At 36.3% G+C, this 16,760-nt stretch overlaps 1 protein-coding gene across 1 annotated transcript; it reads left to right on the top strand.

Moving 5' to 3' along the window:
- Positions 1 to 191: 191 nt before the first annotated feature.
- LOC126821373 (dimethyladenosine transferase 2, mitochondrial) lies at positions 192 to 16,542 on the top strand. Its single transcript, XM_056101032.1, has 11 exons — positions 192 to 1,345; positions 2,132 to 2,197; positions 2,921 to 3,012; positions 3,332 to 3,473; positions 4,778 to 4,926; positions 5,434 to 5,508; positions 7,364 to 7,417; positions 8,576 to 8,730; positions 10,607 to 10,709; positions 12,441 to 12,502; positions 16,515 to 16,542. The coding sequence occupies exons 1-11, from the start codon at positions 1,132 to 1,134 to the stop codon at positions 16,540 to 16,542; spliced, it is 1,140 nt and encodes a 379-aa protein (XP_055957007.1). The 5' UTR covers positions 192 to 1,131.
- Positions 16,543 to 16,760: the final 218 nt, after the last annotated feature.

The following is a 16,760-nucleotide window of genomic DNA, read 5'->3' as shown; positions in this document are numbered from 1 at the left end:
TGCAGATTTTCCTTTTGTTTTTCGGCATGAACCATATTATTTATATAAATTTTACTTTCATAATAATGAGAATCGAATTTAAAGAACTTAAAAATACGTTCTATACTCAATCTATACAATATCCTTAAAAACTTTACGTCCCCAAGTTATGGAAAATAAGTTTTTGTCACGTGATATCTAAAATGGCGGCACCCATTAAAACGTGTTATTCATTATCTACGACTGATCATTCATAATAAAAAAAAAATTCCAACCTTAGTGTAATTTATTAATGAATGGTAACAGTGCTAAATTATGAAATAATTATGATTAAATCACACAAACTGATCTACAGTAAGATCCTCCTCAAGGATCCCTGATTTCTAAAGTTTGCAATAAACGCAATGAATTATTTAGATTAGAACCTTTTTTCTTATAGTATAGACTAGAGTAGACAGACACAGTTTTCTATAAACAAACAGAACCAACCCTTTATTTTGATCGTGGTGTCCGTTTGTTAGCTTTCTTAATCTATAATTTGTTTAACTACTGCTAGTAGATTAAAGTAGCTAAGTCTCTAACTCAATATCATCCAAAATCCTCAACATTGAAAACACGATTTATTTGTCAAATTAAATCAACATTCATGTTGTGATCTTACCGGAAAAAGATGGGCTTTTGATATCCAATATTTAAGACAAAATAAACATTTTACCATTGGTACACGAATCGTGTACCATAATTTATGCCCTTCAGCCCCAGTTGTATCAAGAGACTCGAGGGACGAAGCTAGACACATTGCACCAAATCAAACGGCGTATGTAGACAGGAATAACCAGACGCTAGAAATTTGCACTCGCTTGAGACTGTTGGCTTAGTTAGCCGAACATAACTGATTTGAAATTGGAGTAAAAATGGAAACCATTGAATGTAAATCAGTTTATATACATTCATACTACAGTATTATATGCGTTGCGACCCACTTTTGTCAATTTCTAGGTCCCAAATGTTAGCGATTTAGCTCCTTTAATGAAATCTGGTCTAACTCTAAGCTACCTGTCCTAGCATGTATACTTTAGGTGCATAAAACTAGCTGGTGAACAGTGTTCCGGTGATAATATAAATATATGACATTGCCACTCTAATGACAACATGACTCTATTGACAAAAACAATAATTACTCGGCTAATATGTGAATTAAATAAACAGAAGATTTTACGATCAGTAAATGTGATCAATAGTAGATATAGTACTGACATTCAAACTAGAAACAATGTTGATATCTTTGTGCAAAATCACCCCTGTTTAGCAAAACCAAGTGTCAATAAGAAAAAAGCCTTTTATATCTTGGAAGAAGATGTAGCAGGTAAGTAAATGTATTTTCTGGGGTTTTGTATAATAGATTTCATTGGAATGTATTGTATAATAAATTTCATTGGAATGTATATTTTTTTAAAACAAAAACTCATCACAATATTGACAGATTATTTATGAAGATATGTTGAATTGAATTTCATTGAGCTATGCTTCTCGCTGTGTAATAAGCCTGCCTCCATTTTTGTCGTGGGCCTGTTTTAAATCCAACTGAATCCACTGAATCCAAGCTAAAGGATTACCTAGTGTTGGTATTCTGATTTTGTTTTCTTAATTAAAGATACATTATGGGAGATTAGATAAAGAGTTGACAGTTCTCGCTATAATAGTTAAAAACTAGATAATGTAAAGGAAATTTGTTGAAAATTTCAGTCAAATTGGTCCACTATGAACCGAGATATCAGCTTTGTAAATTTCCGCCTAGCCTCGTTCATCATTACTAAAGTTAGTACGTTAAAAAGCATATTCTCGATTATCCATTGTTTTGATTTAATTATCAATGAGCGTTTGCAGCATATAGGATTCTAATCCAGTCGATATCGAAGGCTAGCCTTGACATCGAGTGTTGATTATGGTCTGGATAAGTTAATTAATGTCTATTTAATAATTTAGATAAGATTTCAGGCCTAAAGAAAGACCTGCGATAGGCAGATTTAGCTCTTGCATAATGCATGTTTAATTGTTGAATAACATACATATTAAGTATGGCACAACGTGTTACTTTATTAGTTAGAAACCTATATATCTCAACCATGACTTTAATTATATTATCTTTCAGATTCAATAGCTGAAGTTGTTAAAGAGAATATAGATAGGAATAATGTTATTGTTGAAGTAAATCCAGGTGATATTATAGTTTCAAGTAATCGAATGAACATTGTAGGACACAGGCCCCGCGGAACGAAATTCATATTCGGGGGGCTGTCATTATTGTGAAGCCAAAATTGGTTCCTGGGGGGTTGTTTTTTCTGGGATAAATTTTACACTAATAAACACATAAACACACAGCCCCTACTCCACACTTGGTTCCGACATAACCCTAGGAAGAATAATCAAGTTAAACACCTTACTTACCACATGGTGATTTAAATTGCATTCTGATTTTGTAAATTTGTTATCATATCAATCCATTTCTTCTTGTTCACACCCCATAGTCAAACATACGGTTTGATCTCCAATATTTCTTTGAATTTCAATGGTTAAAGGTTTTATTTAAGTGCAAACCAATGTGACCTCAGTTTTTCGCGCTGTCGTATGACAAGATGCTTTTCCTTGCCAGACACTCTGTCATGAATTACTGACAAGTGGGAAACCAGACTAGAAAATTCTCAGACACGTTTAATTTTTAAAGCTTGTGAAATTTTAATTGGATTTTGAACAATGATGGAAACCTGTTTTCTGAGTTATGCCCCTTGATTATAAAACCTTGTTAAGGTATTCCAGGAGCACATTTGGTAGTTCATGTTTATGAAATATGTTGAGCTTTAGCTTTATTAATAACAAAACAAAACCTCATCAAGATTTTGTACACTGTTCAGCTTTGTAAAATAGTGATATATATTTACAGGTCCAGGTATTTTAACCCAGTCTTTGCTAAAGACTGTTACAGATAATTTGATAGCAGTAGAAAGTAACCAAGAATTTTTACCTTATATACAGGTAAGTTTGTTGAGGTTATAGAGAAGAGCACCAATTATCAATATAGCACATCAGCTAAATCTGATTCATGTTCCCTCTTTTCTTGGACAGTTTCCCAGTTTGTTTTCATTTTGAGTGAAGCCTGTATGACTATATGCTCGGGACTGTAGCATGCAGTGAACGTTTATAATTGACCCCACCCCCACACACTCCCGGAACTATGATTGTTTATTGTTTGTCTGTCTTGTGTCATTGTTTATGTGTTGTTCAAGTTTTGAGAGCTTCAGTAATGAACTTTTAACTTACTTGCTTTTAATTTTGTTTTCCCTTCTGATTCCAGGAATTGCAAGATAACGAAAGCGATAAAAAATTAAGTATAATAAATTATGATGTGTTTGATATGTATAAAAACAGAAATGATGAGAAACTTGAACAAGAGAATGAAATAGTTGATTTGTTACCAAAAATACCATGGACAGAAGGTAGGACTGGTTTTAATTGATGGCCCTTTTCAAATTACGTCAGAAATAAAATTGCTGAGGCAAGATGAAGATCTGTTTTCTTTAAACTTTTACATTTAATGATAAAGTTGGAGCCACGGTGGCTAGATGGTTAAGACACTGGCTCGCTAGCCTGGAGGTCAGGTGTTCGATCCCTGCATTGGCCGAGAAAGTTCATCCAGATTTTCCGACGTGGTTTCCCCTTGTCAGTGGTGCAGAACGAAGGGCCTGATAAGGACAGCTGTCTAGTCCTTCGGATGATGCGAAAAACTGAGGTCCCGTGTATATATTGGAATGCACGAAAAAGATCCCCTGGCAGTTGGAATTCGATATAAGAGTAGGCGATAGTGCCGCTGCCCGGGCAAAATTTCCCTCATAGCACACTGTATAGCGTATGCCCGTCTTCATTAACCCAGTATAGGAGCAGAACAGTAGGACGTTAAACCCCATTTCATTTCATTTCATTTGCATTACATGCGTGCTGTATCATAAAGCTTGTCATTGAGTCAACTGGCGTGGTTTCGAATCCCCGGTTGTATGTGACAAGAAGTAGGGTCGCCTGTCCAACCTCGTGGGTTTTCTCCGGGGCCTCCGGTTTCCTCCCACTGCTAAAGACCCCTACGCGCAAGCGAATTATTGAAATAAAATTAAACCATATGTTAGTCCCGAAATGACCTAGTTTGTGTCAAGTGGACGTTAAACCCCATTTCTCTCTCTCTCTCTATCTTACAATAAAATGAAATGCAATGGTGTTTAACGTCCTACTGTTTGCTCCTACTGGGCTAATGAAGACAGGTATATACCATGCAGTGTGCTATGAGGGAAATTTTGCACGCACAGTGGCGTTACAGCCTACTCTTATTTCGAATTTCAACCGTCAAGGGTTCTTTTACGTTCATGCCAGTGTCTACATACAAATAATTATATGGTTGAATGGGATGCTTTATTTTGTTTAACACGAGTCCTGCCCCTTTAAATACTTCAAGTACTTGTATTAATGTAGATCCAGGGCCGTCAAAACCAGGATGGCCGAGGAATCTTCAGCCTCCCCATTAATTTGCAAAATATGTGTTTATTAGTGTAAAAAAAAACATTTTGGCTTTGATTCGCTACCCCTCTCCCCTTATGTGAATCTTGTTCTGATGGGTTAGACCTACATGTATAAAGAGAAAATCAATCATGTGTATCCAGAATAAAAAGCTCTGCGAAGTTTGTTGACAAAGATTTTAGAGCTAAAATGGACGACTTTGCTGATGCTGTCTATATGCTTTGATTTTTTTTTGCAGATATATCAGCTAGTATCATAGGAATATTACATCCTAGGTTAGAATCCTGGTTCATGACATACATAGCCCAGGAGTTTTGCCAAGGCAGTGGTTTATTTATGGCAGGACGATTACAGTGGTTTCTGTTTGTCTCACCAAGATTTTATAGAGTAAGTCATTCACTCAGGTGTGTTAAAAAAGAATGTTTTTGTTTTTTTTAGTTTGGATCCCTCGTGCATGGGTGTATCTCAGATTTAAAAATAGTTTTATTGTCATCACCTCCATTTGTTGGATTAGCGTCCTCTGGTGCTAAAGTTATGTTCATGAGCTAAAGACACATTGATTTTCAATGATTTCCGATAATTACCTGCAGATTTATGACCCTTGATTAATTTGAATTAAGTTGTGCACACTTAAGAGGCTAAAGCTATCAACGGATTTACTTGAAATACGCAGTATTTACATTCATAAGACAACGATTCCTATAAATACTGTCGCTTTTATCACCCTTGATCAATTTGAAAAATGTTCTGGACACTCTTGTTAGTGTTGTTTAAATACATCTATTATCTACAAAAGAATAAATATGCTGCAATCTTTGTGGACTGCTTGGACGTCTTATCTGATGTGAGTGTATTTTTCATTGCCTGGCAACTTATGTTTTACAAAATTTTCAGATGTTAATCAGTAAGAAAAGTAAAAAGCTGGATACTTTATTTGAATTACTTTTCGATATCAAGATCTGCCATCAGGTAATATCGTTATTTTATTCAGTCTGTTAGTTTGATCGTAACACTCATAAATAGCAATACAAATTTTGTTTTGTGACTTGTCTCTCAATCTGGGTGTTTAAACTATGTTTGGGAGATTATTGTAAATTGAAGTAATGTTTTGAATTAAAGCAAACCAACATTCCTTTAATTGCCTAGTTTATCGAATTTGTATTCTTAAACAGAAAAAAACTCAATCTTTATTTAAAGGCGTGATGGATCATTTAGCACTATAGGTATCCTTTGCAAACAACAATATTGTGAAAGATGAATGTCTTATGGGAATATCAGCCCCAAAATAGTTCAGTTCCATTCAGTATTTACAAAGTTAAAATAAATTAAAATTTCATAGATCTATGCTGCCAAGCGTAACAAGACACCAACATCTTTTATTGGTTGTGGAGAAACCTGATAGGCTTAGTTTAAATCGGATGGAATCCAAGCCAGGAGATTTTGTTTTCTTAATTAAGTGTTAAACATCCATTATGCAAGAGCTAAATCTGCCTATTGCAGGTCTTTCTTTAGGCCTGAAATGTTTTCTAAAGTATTAATTAGATATTAATTAACTGATCAAGGCCTTAATCAACTCTCGATGGCATCAGATTTTTCCGATATTAAATAGATTAGAATGGTTCAGCGATACTTTGATTTAATCAAATATGGAGGACCGAGACTTAGCTTCGATCAACCAGTACGGTGGTTTAAATTATTGCACACGTCTGTCAAACCTTAAAAGGCTAATATCTTCGCTTGCAATAGAGTATAATCCTTATAAGACAATAGAGTAATTTGAATGAAATTTTCAAATTTTTTTTTTATTCATTTTACATCATCTACTTTCGAACTATTATAGCAAGAATGGCTAGTTCTTTATCTAAATCTTACATAATGTATCTTTAAGTAAATTGTTTCAATGGCATATAGTAATCACCCTGAGTACGGTATATATATAGCATGTATTCATCCTTGGCATATCCAGTGGTCTCATTCTGTTCCACTCCACTAACCTCTGCGTTCATCCATGGGGGAGACATGTATTCAAATTATCTGCTCTTGATCAATGTGCCATTTTTTATCAACCAATCAAAAAAATCGTTAAATACAAAGAAATGAAGTAACTCTTGTTGCAACAAACCAGTTGCCATATTGTTGTGAAGGTAAACAATGGGGCTAAGACTGGTTTGTAAACTGTTTTTTGATTGGTTCGTAGGGCAGATAATTTGAATTAGGGAATAGCCCACGGATGAACCCAGGGTATAGTGGAGTAGAACGGCATGAGATCACTGGGGATACCAACGATAGAGCTTATTAAGTTGTGAGAAATTTGATATTTTAGTGAAATTACAACTGATGCATCAAGCCTTTAACCACTGGGTTATTATTGACCTCTATTCACTTGTCATTTAACACCAAAGGGGTGTTGTGTGGCTGAATCATTAGCTCGTGCACGTTGTATCATAAGGTCTGTCATTGAGTCAACTGGCATGGTTTCGATTCCATGGTTGTACGTGACAAGGAGTAGGGTCACCTGTCCAACTTCATGGGTTTTCTCAGGGTTCTCCGGTTTCCTCCCACTGCTAAAGACCCCTACGCGCAAGCAAATTATTTAAATAAAACAAATTGAACAATATATTAGTCCTGAAATGACATAGTTTGTGTCTAGTGGAGGTTAAACCTCTCTCTCTCTCTCTCTCTCTCTCTCTCTCTAAACACTAAAAGAAGGACTGACTCAGATTGTATAGATTATTGCATTTTAACAATGTATTATAAACTAATTTGAACTGACTATACATTTGTATTGTATATCTAATATTTACTATTATATGATTATATACAGGTACCAATTTCTAATATATATCCTAAATATTCCAAAATGAAGATAACTAAAATGGTAAATATTATATATTACATTTTCTATCCGTCTTCTGTCATATAGTTTATATCCATCTCTATCCCATGTCATTGTAATCTGGATCTTGATCATCATTTCTGTCCCGTTGATTACCATCATCTCCCATTTACTTCTATCTATTCTGTTCCTCTTAATCTATGCTCTGGGTCACCACAATAATAGCATTATCCTTATTACAGTCTTGCTGCTCTTTATCACAACACCTCTATATCAACAATCATCTGTCTCAATCCCCTTGATCATAATCAGCTCTTATCTCAATCCTCTTGATCATAATCAGCTCTTATCTCAATCCTCTTGATCATAATCAGCTCTATATCAACAATCGGCTCTGTCTCAATCCTCTTGATCATAATCAGCTCTATATCAACAATCAGCTCTGTCTCAATCCTCTTGATCATAATCAGCTCTATATCAACAATCAGCTCTGTCTCAATCCTCTTGATCATAATCAGCTCTATATCAACAATCAGCTCTGTCTCAATCCTCTTGATCATAATCAGCTCTATATCAACAATCGGCTCTGTCTCAATCCTCTTGAACATGCTCTTGATCTCCATTTAGCATATACATTTCTCTGTCTGGTTAAACACCACCACCATTTATATTGTTGACCTCTTGATCACGTACACTGCTCCATGTTTTCAGTCACCATGTTAATTCACTAACTTATTTTGTATTATCTACATTGTTCTTAAACTATCATTATTAAGTTTGTCAATGATAATTAAAACTAATTTCTTCTTTAGTCCATGTAAATGTACCAAATTTTATATATCTTAAAGTCCAATGCGATTTTCCGACATGGTTTCTCCCTGCCAGTGGTGCAGGACAGACAGAGGACCTGGCAAGGGACAATGTATAGACATTTGGATAGGATTGAAAACAGAGGTCCCATGTTCACATAAGCGTGCACTTAAAATATCCCCTGGCAGGTGGAATCGGATATAAGGGTAGGTTGTAGTGTCACTGTCCGGGCAAAATTTCCCTCATTGCACACTGTATGGCATATGCCCGTCTTTCGGAGCAGAACAGCAGGATGTAAACCCCCATTTCATTTCATTTTATTTCTATATCTGATCTGGGACTTTAGGACTTTAAACATTATTTACCATATCTGTGTTTGTTTATTTTCAGGCAGAATCTGTTAATGAAAATGTGACATATTTAATTAAGTTCACACCAAAACCAGAATCATTTGATATTCTTCATCCACATGAAATAAATAAATTTATTTTATTTCTGAAACAACTTCTACTAAAAAGTTCAGAAAGATTGATTCCACGAATGGAGTAAGTTAATTATTTGAATAGTTTGTCATTTATGATTAGAAGCTACCACAATAATTGTTAAAGCCACTGATTTGAGGGATTTCTAATAATATCGTCATTTATAAAGTGCGTTGATAGTTTCTAAGGCACTTTTGGTTGTTATATTCACTGGTTTTTTACAGTTCATGGTTTTGAAATATTGTAAAAGTTGGATCTCTAAAGAATACATCAGTCCAAAAATGGTTCAATTTTGTTTCATATTAACAAAGGCATGTTGAATTGAAATTTTTATAACATTTGGCATCCACTGCAGATCATAGAAAAACTCCACTGTCCCCTGTAAGTGGGATTGGGATGACCTAGTGGTCTAGAGTGTCGCGCTTCGGCCTCTAGCTTGGCCGGTTACATCTGGCTTGCGGTTGTGGTTTTGATCCCCAGTGTGAGCGTATGTGGCTTGGAAATATGAGCACCTTCTCAACCTCCCGGGTTTACTCTGGGTGCTCTGGTTTCCTCCCACTGGAAAGACCCCTGCACGTAGGAAATAGGACAACTTGTCTGCGATATCACCTTCGATGGATGCAGACATTAAACACTAAGAACAACAACAACTATAAGTGTGTGGAGAATTCACCTACCCTTCATCAAATTCCAAATGTCAAGGATTCTTTTACATGCATGCTAACATGTACATGAGTGGACCTTGCGTTATTTTACTTGTTACTTGTCACCCCTGAAAAGTGGGAAGAAAGCTTGAACAGGGGACATTCCAGTCATTGTTTTTTATACGTCCACATTCATAATGTGAACGTATTATGCCGTCGCCCCTGTCTGTGTGTGTGTGTGTGTGTATGTGTGTATGTGTGTGTGTGTGTGTGTGTGTGTGTGTGTCTGTGGTTCGCCTACAGGGCGCAATTCTTCATGGATTTTCTTCAAACTTGGTATACTTATTCCTTATACCCCAAGGAAGATCCCTATTGTTTTTGGTGCATGCCCGACCCCCCGGGGCAGAGCCACGCCCATTTCTAGTATTTGTTTGTTTGTCGTCTACAGGCCACATTTCTTAACTAATAATCTTGAAACTTTGCATACACATTCTTTGTACCCTAAGGAACATCCCTATCGTTTGGGGTGCATGCCCAACCCCCAGGGGCAGAGCCACGCCCATTTTCTTTTCGTGTGTCTTTGTGTCGCCTACAGGGCGCAATTCTTACTGGATTTTCTTCAAACTTGGTATACTTATTCCTTATACCCCAAGGAAGATCCCTATTGTTTTTGGTGCATGCCCGACCCCCAGGGGCAGAGCCACGCCCATTTCTAGTTATTCTTTAAGTGGCATTTAGCGATCAGGGAACAAATTAACAGAACACAGTTTTTATGGGATACAATCACTAGTTTATTCTAAAAGCACGACGTTTCCACAAGTATTCTCTTATCGTTATCAATCAAGCAAAAAAAAACAAAAAAAAAACGTCATGCTTTTAGAATAAAGACATCGATTGTTTTAAAATAAAAATTGTGTTCTGTTAATGTGAACGAAATGTTATACTGATAGCAGTCCTACAACCCAGTTTTATTTCACAGACCCTCAATGCAAACTGGACCATATCAAACAAAACAGGAATGTGGACGTATATTGCTGCGTTAGCGATGCTCTTGTTAAGGCAAGTGATTGCTCTCGAGCGCCTGCCGCTCACCTAAATGTCGACTGAGGGGAGGGTTTTTCCCTCCCCTTAAAATTGTTGATTGAGGGGGGCTTTTTTTTGGCTCACCTCTGAAATACAAAAAACAACGACTGACATTCTAGTTGGGAGTCCTGCTCCCTTGCTGTCCCACAAGAACTAACTAACAACATTGTATGGTCTTGTTTCAAATTTAGATTTTTTTGTTTTCTTTTTAGAGAATTAGTACCAGGATGTGGTATGTATCTGATCAAAGATGGCTTCTCTATGATGCAGTCATTAAAAACAATTACACCAAAACAATGTCTACAGATCTTTAAGGTAAAATTAAAATTTGCATATTATGTGCTAATTAACAATACTTCAACATTTGTAGGATAGATTGTTATATTGAAGGGAATTCGATATAGAATTTAGCTCAAGAGAAATGTAGCACAAATTGCTTGCCTTGAAATTATTGGTGGATTTTGACCTATTTTCCAATTATTAATGCCAAGGAGAAAAGATTAACAAAACATAAACCCACAGTGAGAGGGTCCTCACTTCAAGGGTATGGATGTCCGAGGGCAGAAGACAAACATGTCGATAAGAAACATTTGTCACTTCATGGACATTCAATAATCAATATCAGTTATGAATAATGAAAGTATTATCAAATGAAGTGAATGGATCCCCAGGGATTGGCCATAACAACCTCAATACAAGGGAGGCAACCCACAACTTTGCTTATCTACAGTTACTACGATCTATACTATATTTTATTATTTTTATTGTTTTCATGTGGACGTATATTGTCGCCGCCCCTGTCCGTCCGTCCGTCTGTCCACAATTGTTTGGGAACACTCTACAGGTCACAATTTTTATCCGATTTTAATGAAACTTGAAATATAGGTTTATGACCCTAGGATCTCAGTTCCTTTCGATATTGGCATGTATCGGACTGTAACTTCATGGATTATGGCCCCTGGTTTTACGAAAAATCACGTTTTTAGCTTGTGAACACTGTAGAGGTCACAATTTTTATCCGATATGGTTTAAACTTGAAATGTATGTTTATAACCCACAGATCTCGGTTTCTTTCGATATTCGCGCATATCCGACCATAACTTCCTCAATTATGGCCCCTGATTGTACGAAAAATCGTGTTTATAGCTTGTGGATCCCATAGAGGTCACAATTATTATCCGATTGAAAAAAACGTTCGAATATATCACCGTTACACCGTAATTTTGTCTAAGGTTGAGTTTCATGAAAATCCGACCAAAATTGCCAGACAAAATGGCAAACATCTGGTAAATCAAGGTTGTGGACCCTCTAGAGGTCACAATTTTGATCCGATTTTGACGAAAATTAAAATACATGTTTATAACCCAAAGATCTTGGTTCCTTTCGATATTCGTGCGTATCAGATTGTATCTTCCTGAATTATGGGCCTTGAATGTTCAAAAATCGCGTTTTTAGCTTGTGGTCCATCTTAGAAGTCACAATTATTATTTGGTTTAAAAAAATGTTCGAATATATCACCGTTACACCCTAACTTCCTGGATTATGGCTCCTGATTGTTCGAAAAATCGCATATTTAGCATACTGATTCTCTAGAGGTCACAATTTTTTTTCAGATTTTAAAAACTGTTTAAATATATCACCATTCCACCATAATGAAGGTTGAATTCAAATTTCTGGAAAATCAAAATGAAACTGCCCGACAAAATGGCCGCACTTTGTACGCTAGGTTGTGGACCCTCTAGAGGTCACAATTTTTATCCGATTTTGATGAAACTCAAAACATATCTTTATATCCCAAAGGTCTCAGTCCCTTTTGACATTTGGGCATTACAAAAAATCCTGTTTGTTTTTAGCTTGTTCTCTATCCATCTCTTGCAAAATGTGGGCGTATCCTGCCTGGCAGCCGCTGGTTCAGTTATTACTACGGTATATCCTATTTAATTGTTTTTATTTTTCAATTATTACAATCTATGTTACATTTATTGTTTTTATTATTCAGTGATTTTTATTACCAGATTACCATATTTTATTGTTTATATTTTTCAGTTATTACCATCTATACCATATTTTGTTGTTTTTATTTTTCAGTTATTACCATCTATACCGGAGTATTATAATTCTGGTTGGAGAGATTTTTTAGTAAGTGAAGGACTAGTAGTGGATCACGATGATAATACGGCAGATGTAACAGATAAAATTACAGATAAAAATATTTCACAAAACATGTCCAATGACAGGCCTGGTTGATAAAACCATTAGTAAATGGAAAAACTTTCTTTGGTCAAATGGAATGTGAAAGTGTCTTTTGATTTGTTCTGGTATTAGACTTTTCAAGCAGGGCAATATGGTGTGAATTACATTGTTCACTAATTGGTAACTAGTGTCTGAAGATGACTGTAGGTTAGGACTAGCAATACTGATTTTAGTTGCACTTGACCAGTGCAGGATTAATCTTCTGCTGGCCTCAAGGCACATTTTGATCGGTGGCTTGTTCTCGGCAATGTTTTGTTGGTCTAGGCATGTTTACAATTACGTGAAATACATATAAATCGGATATCGATTGCAAATCAATGAGAAAGTGAAAAACTTACAATATTACTTACGTAAACAAAACCTCACATGTGTAAAGTGACAAATCGTCCAGTGAAACTGTTGCCAGGCAACACAGAATATGAAAAGGTTTCAAAGACAAACACGTAGATGAAGAAGGATGACATTTTTTTTATATAAAAATATAGGGTAGCATTTTTGTTATCACCTGATAATTATCAAAAAAAAAAAATGTTTACTTTATTTTTTAGTGGCCTGGATTTTTTTTCGCACATGCGTTATTTACCTAATTCAGCACTGTACTTGACAAGGAACTTGTCCCTAATTTTTTTAATTGGTGCCTGACATAATTGAAGAATCGTTTTAGTTGTACCTGACCTTTAATTTGTGCCAGACAAATTAAAAATATCAGCAACAACACGGAAGAAAGAAAGGCGCCAGAGGAGTAGTGTTTTCACAAAATGTGAATTTATGTCTGACAGTATCTTTGACAGGTGCCTTATTTTTAGACTTGAAAATATGAAAAGATTTGTAATCTGGTTAGAAAATACTAAAATGCTTGTATACTAGTGTTACTAAAGATTAAATATAAGTGTTCGTTGTTTGGATGGTACGAAAAAATGAGGTTTTGTGTTAGCCTACACATTGGTGTGCATGTTTAAGAGCCCTTTGTTAGCTTAGAGCAGTGGCTCTCAGCCTTTTTTTTGCCAACACATGAAAAAATAGCAACACACCTGGCTAAATATATATGAAAAATATTTGAATTTTGTATAAATTAAAACATGACAAGTCATAGACGGCAGACAGAGCATGATTCAAACTAAATAAAGAAAAACACAGCTATGAATTTACCAGTAGACCCCAGTGAATACTCCATTGGGATCACATGGTTTTTCGCATTTACATATTGTGCCGTTGAAAATTTCGTGGCACACTTAGGAAGATCTCGCGACACCCTGGTTGAGAATCACTAGTTTAGAGGTATCAGGTTCACGCCTGGTGTAGGCCAAGAAACTCAGGATTTTCCAGCGGTGTTTCCAGTGGTACTGGACGAAGGGCAGCTGTCTAGTCATTCGGAAGTCCCTTTTACACATTGGCATGCACATAAAAGAGGACTAGACAGTCGGAATTTTGTATAGGAATTGGCCTAATTTCCCTCATAACACACTGTATTGCATATGCCTGTCTTCATTAGTCCAGTTGGAGTAGGATGTTAAACCCCATTTCATTCAAATTATATGCAAAAGTTCCTTATTTTATTTAAACATTTTAAAATGCTTCCATTATAAAACAAATAATAATATTTTAAGTTGGCAAATGAATTTAAAGCAATATATTCATATTGATTTGTATGATTTTAAATTCTGTTCAAAGTTCAAGAATTTGAACGTTTTAGAATAGAACTTGGTTTCAGATTTGTTTGAATTGTGTGTATGATATAGAGTTGTTTCCCTTACACTACGGTAACTTCTTTGTGTGCCTCAATCCAAGAACCAATTTAAACATCTTGGTATGGTGTAATGACTGTAACACAATTAGAATAAAAATCAAGATGACCATTATAAATCCGCAATAATTAAAATACATACAACCCCGCACACTCTCCCCCTCCCTATTAATCAGCACATAGAATGCCTAGCCTAACCAAAATTACCAATTATATTGTCATTCTATAGGACTACAAATTTTATTGAACGGTAACTTTGGATGACATTTCAAATTGGGGAGAGAGAGAGAGAGAGAAATGGGGTTTAACGTCCACTCGACACAAACTAGGTCATTTCGGGACTAACATGGTTTTTAATTTTATTTACATAATTCGCTTGCGCGTAGGGGTCTTTAGCAGTGGGAGGAAACCGGAGGACCCGGAGAAAACCCACGAGGTTGGACAGGCGACCCTACTCCTTGCCACGTACAACCGGGGATTCGAAACCACGCCAGTCGACTCAATGACAGACTTTATGATACAGCGCGCACACGCTAACCATTCAGCCATCCAACCCCCCATTTCAAATAGAATATGTAGCTTTATATTGAAATGTTTATTTTTAGATTGGTAAGTGGTTGACAATAATGTTTATGTGAAATAGTTTTATTTATACTTCACTATACAGGGGCGGATCTAGGAATTTTGAAAAGGGGGGGGGGGCGCTGCAAAATGAAGGCATTGACCTCGGAGACGGGGCACGCCGCTGTGGGGGGGGGGGGGTCCCCAAGAAAATTATCCATCATTTCCTTGCATCTGTAGCCATTCCAAGAGCTATTTCCCAGACTGGTGTGTTCGAGTCGATGGTTTGAGTCATTTGGGATCCCTACAACGGGTTGGGAAAGGACATATTTGAGTCTGAGAAAAGGCACTTTCAGCATTAAAAAAAGGGCACTGTCGAAATTTAAGGGGGGGGGGACCCCTCGCGCCCCCATTGAATCCGCCTCTGCTATGGTTACTTTCATTTTAAATTCAAAACAAAAAGATTTTCTGGGTGAAAATAGACATTGATCATACGTGCATCTAAATTGGTTTTTCTCGACTTTCTAAAAAAGAAATGGAGTCATTTTGAAGGTTATTCTCTTAACGCAGCCAAGAATCCAGTGCCCTGTTCTGTTGAGTATCACGGGCCTTTAAAAAAAAGGTAAATCTCAATTCAAAGCCCCATTAGAGCGGAATTGACTAGGAAAGCGTTGCTTAGTTTTAGTTGTGTTTACCGGATGAAAGACCCAATCCCCATGCCCGTCAGAACGAAATTCATATGGTGGTGAGTGACTGTCATCCATGCAGTTATTACACTAATAAACCCATACTTGCTTCCGACGGCCCTTAGACGTGAATGCATTATGTCGTGCCCTTAATTCGGTCGTCCCTGTGTCTTTTGACCACCATACAGTTTCAAATTTATATTGTCGTCATTTCGAAATAATGAAATGATGTGAATGCGATTTTCTCTGTGGTCGTATATTGTTGTCAACCCCAGCCCCGTAAATTCGTCACGACTGTCCACACTTCTCTTAATGAGTTACCTTTCCGGACGTATTGTGACTTAATTAACTTTTAGGGATACAGATTCAGCTTATAGAAATGATCCCTGACTAGCACAGACCTAAACCCCATTTCTCCCAGGTTACAGCATTCAAAGTACGCTGTATGGCGTACACCCGTCTTCATTAGCCCAATGGGTGCAGACAAGAGAAAAAGAACGAAAAATAGGGCTTAATGTTATTCCCCATTTTATTTCTAGAGATTTGTAAATTGAGAATCCCGGTATAAAATCATCATTATTAAAAATAATCATTTCTGGAAAACAATTGGCCAAACTCTAAGATAACTATTTTGGAAATTATGTTTCCGACCCCAAAATATTTCGCACATCCTGTAAGGTAAATGAATTTCCCTTATCAAGCCATAACGAAAATACATCCAACGTCATATTTCCTTATCCAGAAATGATACATTCTTTGAAATGAGTAATTAAGTTAAATATCAGACCTATTACATTGCTATCGGTGATTTATATAAATAATAATTGAATATCAAAAAGCCCATTTGTAATTTTTTTTTTTTTTTTTTTTTTAAAGCAGTATTATCTGTATGATGATTATTTAGCCTCATGAAGAGAGAGATAGAGAAGGCGCGTGGGCGTGATAACACGTCAACTCGACACAAACTAAGTCATTTCGGTATTAACATGGTTCACTTTCGCATAGGAATCTTTAGCAGTTGGGGGGGGGGGGAACTGGGGGACCCTACTCCTTGTCACGTACAAGTGTGGGCTGAAACCACGCCACTTGACTCAATGGTAGACCATGTGATCTATTTGAATG

Source organism: Patella vulgata, chromosome 5, assembly GCF_932274485.2.
Source record: "Patella vulgata chromosome 5, xgPatVulg1.2, whole genome shotgun sequence".
NCBI classification, from domain to species: domain Eukaryota; kingdom Metazoa; phylum Mollusca; class Gastropoda; family Patellidae; genus Patella; species Patella vulgata.
The sequence above is the reverse complement of the archived record's forward strand: the minus strand, read 5'-3'. Positions and strand labels throughout refer to the sequence as shown.

What these genes read in the sequence shown, in the direction of transcription:
- LOC126821373 (XM_056101032.1), top strand. Translation starts at nt 1,132, where the DNA reads ATGACTCTATTGACAAAAACAATAATTACTCGGCTAATATGTGAATTA. An exon ending in AAAAATACCATGGACAGAAG is followed by an intron (nt 3,474 to 4,777) that starts GTAGGACTGGTT and finishes TTTTTTTTGCAG; the next exon opens with ATATATCAGCTAGTATCATA. An exon ending in AATGTCTACAGATCTTTAAG is followed by an intron (nt 10,710 to 12,440) that starts GTAAAATTAAAA and finishes TATATTTTTCAG; the next exon opens with TTATTACCATCTATACCATA.